The 8,089-nt window shown below is 46.1% G+C and overlaps 1 protein-coding gene across 2 annotated transcripts in view; it reads left to right on the top strand.

The window, feature by feature from the left end:
* The first annotated feature begins 2,256 nt into the window (after positions 1 to 2,256).
* Positions 2,257 to 8,089, top strand: part of ZFYVE27 (zinc finger FYVE-type containing 27) — a 25,005-nt gene continuing 19,172 nt past the window's right edge. For both annotated transcript variants that reach the window (XM_003787288.3, XM_012803663.2), the window contains exons 1-2: positions 2,257 to 2,428; positions 4,134 to 4,331. In XM_003787288.3, the coding sequence (XP_003787336.1) occupies positions 4,135 to 4,331 (197 nt within the window). In that variant the 5' untranslated portion in view covers positions 2,257 to 2,428; position 4,134. The remainder of the gene's footprint in view (positions 2,429 to 4,133; positions 4,332 to 8,089) is intronic.

The raw sequence follows: 8,089 nt of genomic DNA, 5'->3' as shown, positions 1-8,089 counted from the left end.
GCACATGCCAGGTAATTAAAAAAAATTGACTAAATCAGGGAGCTATACAAAATATCAACATAGCATACACATTTAATTTTGAGATAAACGTAAATTTATAGCACAGAGATATCCCATATACCATCCCCCAATGGTAACATCTTGTAACCCTTCTTACAGAATGCCTACTACGTTCCAGGTACTGCTACAGGCACTGGAGAAACATTAGCTAACAGAACCATTAAGAGTGACTGAGATCAGGCAGCGCCTGTGGTGCAGTAAGTAGGGCCTGGCTCCATATACAGGAGGTGGTGGGTTCATAACCAGGCCCTGGCCAAAAAAATAAATAAATAAAAAGAGTGACTGAGATCTGGGGCGGTGCCTGTGGCCCAAAGGAGTAGGGCGCCAGCCCCATATACACCAGAGATGGTGGGTTCAAACCCAGCCCTGGCCGAAAACTGCAGAAAAAAAAAGTGACTGAGATCTGTAGGGGACAGTGCCTGGAGTCAGAAGAGAGGTGGAAAATCTTTTCCAAGAAGGCCCAGCATTGGAGGGGCAGGAAGAAAAGCTCCACTTAGGAAGAAGGGGAGAGGGTATTGTCATGGAAGCTAAGGTGGATAATAGCAACAGAAGGAAGAGTGGTAAAGAGCATCCAGTGCTGCAGAGGGCACCTGGGAAGAGAGGTAGGAAGAGCCCGTAGGATTTAGCAACCAGGATGTCACAGGTAAGCAGGCAGGTAGCCTAGTGGTATGGAGGGAAGCAGGTCTGTCTAGTGCTGAGGAGTGGTTTGGGTGAGGAAGCAGAAGTAGACAGTACTGTGTAGCAAGTCTTTCAACTAGGGAAGGAGAAAAAGGATAAACGCTGTGGTTCTCAATCTTCCTAATGCTGTGATGTATTTTCATTGTCAAAGGGGTCCTGACCCACAGGTTGAGAACCGCTGGAAAGTAAGGTTGAAGGAGAAATTTTCATGAATTTTGTCTGTAGGACAGCGATTTTTTAACTGGTGTGCCATGAAAATTTTTAAAGATCATTAAATTATTTTTGAAAGAAGTCCAAAGCACAGTAAGTATAATCCTTTTTTTACTCTTTTTTTTGATCAACATAATTTAAGCATACTGTGGAATTTTAACTATAGGTTCAAGTGTGAGATAAAAAAGGTTGAAAAACACTACTCTAAGATGAGGGGGAAGAGTCAGCGAGAGTGAAAATTTCAGGACCCTTTGGACAGAGCGAAACTCCAAGGAAATGAAAGGATTTAGAACTAGGAGCATAGCTGAGTCCTGACTGGAGGGGTGTGCATCTGCTAAAAGGAGATACTTGCAGGAAGAGATGAGGATAAAGCTCTGTGTCTGTTTGGAGAGGGAAGTGATTTCTTCCAGCTGGAGCACTCAGGAAATGTACAGACATTTGAGGACAAGGGCATTTGAGGGTTAACAATGGAGGGGCTCAGCTGACTGAAGTTAAGAGGCTCTGGAAGGGGAGTAGGAGGAGATGAGGCCAGTAGATGCAGACTAATGGGGACACTGGGGTCAGATGACACATGTGGTTCAAATGCCAGCTCCTGGTTGCTTATTAGCTGTAACATTGAGAAAGGTCCCTAACATGTCTCAAATTCCTCATGTGTAAAGTGGCGATATCCCTAACAGGGTTGTTGGAGAAGATAATGCCCATGGAGAGCTTAGCCTGGTGCCCAGCACCTCCAGTACACAAATACTAATGTTATTAATATTATTAACGCAAAGCCATCGGACATGTGCTGTAGGAGAGATTAACTGGGCTACGTTGTGTGAAGTGGAACGAACTAAGAAAGGCCTGCACAGGACCTTGTACACCTGAGTTCCTCAGGAAACACTCAGCTGCATTCTTTGTTGAACTTCGGCATGTTACGAGGTATGGTTTTTGCCTTTCCTGGGCTCACAGTCCCCAGAGGGTGACCGTTAGCCAGTGAAGTGCCAACATTAGGGAGAAAGAGGATGAAGCCACATTCTTCAGCTTAGCCTCTCCCCAAGTTTTTGCCGGATTTTTTTAGACGAGGAGGGACAACAAGACGCATGGTGGCCAAACGCGTACCCTCAGGACTTCCCCAGGACCTTGAGAATCGCGGTGAACTAGGAAACTAAGGCTAGGACCTAGAGGGCAAAGGTGCGCAGGCGCAGTGCAGAGAAGGGCGCTCACCTGTGTTGAGTGGGCGGAGCTAGATTCGGAGCGGGGCGGGATCGATGACGTCACGGGCACGTCGCCGTAGAGCGATTCGAGTCCCGGAAGCGGCGGCGGCTGGGAAGTAGGCGGGGGAGATTCTTGGACCTGCAACTTCCGAACGGCCCTGGTAGGAGGCGGTGTCAGGGTGGGGCGGGCCTGAGGAAACGGCTGGGGCCCAGTGGCCCTTACCAGTGTCCCGCTGCCTGTCTTTGCCCGGCCCTGCCCCTTCCTCCATCGAGCCAGAGACCAGGTAGGTAAGATGCCACCGCTCCCCGCCCCCATGTCTCCGCTGACGGTGTGGAGTTTGGTCTCTGCATTTAGCGGGTGCCGCCACCTGCCGGCCCAGCAACCTTGGGCGTGGCCTTGCTTGTCTAGGTGGCTGGGGCCGCATTAGGCTTCCTGGGCTGCAGAGGTGGGGGCCAAGGCCCCTGCAGGCGCCGACCTGCTTCACACATTCCGGGGATTCTGTCTCGCTCCCGCCCCTGGGTTCTTTCGCCCTAGCTTGACCTGCAGGGTGGCCGTTTTGTCACCTCCCTGCGGGTAGGACTGGTTTAGGTTGCTGTTTGTCAAGGTTCCGCCGCTTGGTTTGCTGCTTAGCGTTTGGGTTAGGACTTTGAAATTAGGGAGGAACGTAAAGGTTCCTGTGGTTCTCATTAGAGAGTGGGAATGGGGCATTCTGGAAGGTGATGACTGCCCCATGGAAGCTCAGGAGCCCAGGAAATGATTGGCAATCCAAGGGAGAGGAAGGGGTTGGGGCAGGAGAGACCACAGGAGTCCTGCTGGACGGTAATTCATTCACTCATTCAGCAAGCGTTTATAAAGCGCCCACTGTGTATAGAAACAGTTATGAATGGAGGCTAGCTCAGAATTAAGAGAGGGGAAACTGTCAAGAAAGTAGGGAGTTTTACTTTGATGTCACTAGTGCTCTGGTAGGGTGAGTTCATGTTCCTTTGGGAGAGCCTTACTGTCTACTGGCGGTATTGGCAAAGACTTCCAGGGCAGGGGACTACCGTTTAAGCTGATACCTGAAAGATGAATAGGAATTAACCAGGTAAAGAGAGGGAGGAAAGTATTCTAGGACATCATTTCTTTTAAGACCGTGGGCTGCCTCCCCCCAGCAACTATATGTGCTTGGTCTTTATGGTTTATACTCTTGATGAGTTTGTGAGGAAAAGATCATTGGATGAGGAGGATTTTAAAGAACAGGATTTTAAATTTTTTTTGAGAAAGTCTTGCTCTGTCACCCTGGCTAGAGTGCAGTGGTGTCATTATAGTTCAGTGCAACCTCAAACTTCTGGGCTCAAGTGATCCTCCTGCCTCAGCCTCCTGGGTAGCTGGTAATACTGGCATGCACTATCATGCCCAGCTAGTTTTTTATATCTTTTTTATTAGAGACAGGGTGTTCAAGCAGGAGGATTTCGTGGGTTTTTTTTTGTTTGTTTGTTTGTTTAAATAAGCTTTTTTCTTTTCTTTTTTTTTTTCTTTTTTTATTTTCTTGAGACAAAGTCTCACTTTGTTGGCTTGGGTAGAATGCCCTGGCATCATAGCTCACAGCAACCTCAAACTCTTGGGCTCAAGTGATCCTCTTGCCTCTGCCTCCCAAGTAGCTGGGACTAGTAGGCACCAGCCACAATGCCCGGCTATTTTTAGAGATGGGGTCTCACTCTTGCTCAGGCTGGTCTGGAACTCCTGAACTCAAGACGGCCCACCCACTTCAGCCTTCCAGAGTTTTAGGGTTACAGGTGTGAGCCACCGTGCCTGGCCCAGGAGGATTTTAGATGTGAGTAATTCACTTCATCTTGCAGGACTTCAGTTTCCTCCTCTGTGAAATGGGGATGCATGTGGCCTTGCCTTGCCTCTTGGGTCTGTTATGGGCACCACATGAAACAATGCAAGTAGAAGTGTGTTGGGGACTGGAGGTGTAATGTGAAAGTCAGAAACTGTTATGGTTACAGGATGCAGACATCAGAGCCTGAAGGGAATGGTCCGGAGGTGAGCCCCAGCGTGATGCCTGAGGCTCTCCCAGAGTCTCCATCTGTCCCTATCAAGTCCCCAGCGTTTGATCTTTTCAACTTGGTTCTTTCCTACAAGAGGCTGGAGATCTACCTGGAACCCCTGAAAGATGCAGGTGACGGTGTTCGATACTTGCTCAGGTACAGACTTAGTGGAGTTGCTCTGGCCTGCTGTGCCTTCCGCCCGCTTGTGCCTTCTGCCCTCCTCTGTGATAATGCTGGCCATTTAGACAGTGGCTGGGCTGTCTTTCTGTCCTAGTGAAGAGCAGTTCTGGGAGGTCTGTTGGTCTGAGTTTATCCAGGCCTACCTTGGATCTCAGTCCCAGGAAAAGGCAGATACTAGAAATGATTTGGCCTTTCAGCAGGGTTCCTTATGACTAAGCTTCTCCCTCAGGACTGCTAAACATGCTTGAACAGTAGGGCTTCTATAGCTTAGAGCAGGCTTAATATTTTTTCTTCTTTTCCAACAGTACTATAGTTAATATTGAAATTAGTGTATAGTTTTGAACAAAAATTGAAGAAATACAAATACTTGTGAATAAGCAGATTCTGTTTTCAATAATCTTTTGTGATTAAGAATCTCTTATTTTTTCTCCTTTTCTGCTTGATTTTTCTCCTCTGTGATTTTCTTTTTCTCCTTTCAGCTCAATTGATTTCTTATTTTAAAAGTATTTTAAATTATGGATACATGGCATCTCACTCCCTAAATACTCAGTTTCTGTCTCAAATTAAGGACATTGTCTTTCACAGTCAAAGTAACATTATACCTCACAAAATTAACCATAATTCCTTGCTATTATCCTTAATTCATGTTCAAGTTTCCTCAGTTTTCCTAAGAATGTATGTCATGAATAATCATTTTGGCCAAATCAAGTTCCAGTCTACTACTATGCATTTTGTGTGGTTATTGTGTCTTTTAAGTCTTTCTCAGTCTAAAACAGTCACTTCTTTCCTGCCACCGACTTGTTGATGAGACGGAGCTGTCTATCTGGAGAATTTTATGCCTGGTTTTGTTTGGTTGCTTCCTCGTGGTGTTATATTGAAGTTAGAAAATTTTTTTTTACTTTTTGCAAAGGTAAATGTTGCGGACCTAATACTGCATTACATTAGGAGTCTCATAAAAACTTCGTTGTCCTAAAGACCAGAGGTTCTTAACTTGGAGTCTGTGAGTAGGTTTTAGGTCCATGATCCCTTAAAACCGCATGTATGTTTCTAGGGAAAAGCTTCTAGTTTTGTAGGTCCAGATTCTCATGGGACCTTTAGCTCTCTAAACTTCCTGAGAGAGACTGGTGGGAAGCAGGGTGTTGTGTGGGGTAGGTAACTTTTATTGAGTATTCATCTTTGCCTCAGTCTGGAAATAGTGGACGGTTTTTTTTTTTTAATTAGTTTTTTTTTTTTTTTGCAGTTTTAGGCTGGTGCTGGGCTTGAACCCACCACCCCTGGCATATGGAGCTGGTGCCCTACTTCTTGAGCCACAGACGCTGCCCAGTGGACGGTTTATTATGAACTCTCTGACCAAGACCCTAAATTTTTTTTGTTCATTCCTTTAATTTATGGCAGTATCACTGGAGATGAGCTAGTTGGTGTTTCAGAGCTATGTTCTCTGCTATAAGATCACTGTGCTTTTGGTGAAAGGGGTAGGAAGATGATAGGATAGGTTCTTTTCTCATTTTACAATCCCAGCATGTGTGGCTAAAATAGCAGAAATGAACTTTGGAACTTTGGTCTTCTTTGGAGGGGGGCGGTGTTGCTTAGGGCCAGGGCTTTCCTTAGTGGAGGGACTTTTTCTATATTTGTGTGTTACCCGTTTGTGGCAAAGCACAAAAGTTAAATATATCCCGCCCTTCCCCTTTTCCTACACTAGTCTGCAGTGCTTCCTGGGACACTAAAGTGTTAGGGTTTTTCCATTTTATGAAATGAGATATTGGAGGATGTTCAGGGCAGTGCGTGTGGCTCAAAGGAGTAAGGAGCTGACCCCATCTGCGAGAGGTGGTAGGTTCAAGCCTAGCCTCCGCCAAAAACTGCAAGGAAAAAAAAAAATTGGAGGATGTGGTAGGATTGGTTAAAGCTGGAAGAGGGAGGGGCATTGACCAGAAAGCTCCCAGGAGCCTCTAGTTTCTCTGCTACTGGGAGAAGGACCACTGGTCTGTGAAAGTGGCTGTCAGATTAGTTTGTGAGTTTGATTGTTCTTTTCTTAGTAAAGAGGATTTGACTTTGAAGAGGGACCAAGTGTCGGTCCCTGGCTACTAGATCTGAAGCTTAAAAGCTGCAGTAAATTGTTAAAGAAATCTCTTCTGGAATCAACTACTGTGGTAGGTGGGTCTCCCAAGACCAAAATGTCAGCAAAGACATTTGATAGAAAGGGAGAGGCTTTAAAATCAAAGTGACTTCAGTGGTGGTATGAGGTTTTTATTTCTGAAAGGAGATTGGCTTCAGACCTGGCTTTTATTTTACTTTTACCCTGGTAGCTGCCACTAGGGGTTCTGAGGCCTAATGAGGGTAGTATAGGTGGACTGTGTTGAATTTGGGGGGAAAAGCCAAGAGAAGTCATTTCATTCCCTTACACATAATTTTTATTAAACAGTAAAAGCCCTACATAAATTAACTAACCTCATTTAGTAATTCTGAAGTATTCTAGTTGGGGCACAAAAAAATACATTTAAATTTTAACTCCTGTGCTTCCCAGCAACTTTTTCTGTTTATTTTTCTGATATTTGTCCCTCTTTCCTCTGGTAGCTCACTTTATATATACACTGACACTGCCCCTAGAATTTGGGTGTCAGTGGCTTCATTTATTATGTCTGTGCTCCTCTGTTTCTACTAAGTGTCCCTTATCAGGGACTAAGCCAGCAGCATTTGCTCGTCCTCAGCAACCTGAATCGCTGGTCGTCTTTCCTCCCTCTCTGGGGGCTTCTGTGCTGTGCTGCCATGTGCTGGGGGTGGTGGGGCTGCTTTGGCTTTGCTTCTGTCTGTTTCACTGTTTTGCTGAGACAATGCTGTATCTTGGTTTTAGCTTCCTTTTTTAATATAGTAAAATACAATTTTTATTTTTTTCTCCTTTTGAGCTTTCAAATTAATGTATGTTCAAAATAAACTCTCCAAATTACAGATATAAGAAAATAAAGGCTCAGCGTCTGTGGCTCAAGTGGCTAAGGCACCAGCCACATACACCTAAGGTGGTGGGTTCGAATCCAGCCAAACAACAATGACGGCTGCAATCAAAAAATAGCTGGGCGTTGTGGCGGGCGACTGTAGTCCCAGCTACTTGGGAGGCTGAGGCAGAAGACTCACTTGATCCCAGGAGTTGGAGGTTGCTATGAGCTGTGATGCCATGGCACTCACTACCCAGGGGCGATAGGTTGAGCTCTGTCTCAAAAAAAAAAAAAAGAAAAGAAAGTTGGCTCGGCGCCTGTGGCTCAAGAGGCTAAGGCGCCAGCCACATACACCTAAGGTGGCGGGTTCAAATCCCCAGCCTGGGCCCGCCAAACAACGATGGCTGCAACCAAAAAATAGCTGGGCGTTGTGGTGGGTGCCTGTGGTCCCAGCTACTTGGGAGGCTGAGGCAGTAGACTCGCTTGAGCCCAGGAGTTGGAGGATTCTGTGAGCTGTGATGCCATGGCACTCTACCCAGGAAGACTGCTTGAGGCTCTGTCTTAAAAAACAAAAAATTAAAAAGAAAGTCACAGATGGGATTAAAAAAGTCCACAATTTGCAACCTCTAATTCCTGGGCTCAAGCGAGTCTTCTGCCTCCTCCTCCCAAGTAGCTGGGACCACAGGCACCTGCCACAACATCTGGCTATTTTTTTTTTGAGACAGAGTCTCAAGCTGTCCCCCTGGGTAGAGTGCTATGGCATCACTCACAGCAATCTCCAACTCCTGGGCTCAAGCGAGTCTCCTG

This window comes from Otolemur garnettii, unplaced genomic scaffold (genome assembly GCF_000181295.1).
Source record: "Otolemur garnettii isolate 467f Iridium unplaced genomic scaffold, OtoGar3 scaffold00021, whole genome shotgun sequence".
Taxonomy (NCBI): domain Eukaryota; kingdom Metazoa; phylum Chordata; class Mammalia; order Primates; family Galagidae; genus Otolemur; species Otolemur garnettii.
Note: the sequence above shows the minus strand (reverse complement) of the source record. Positions and strands in the feature narration are given on the sequence as shown.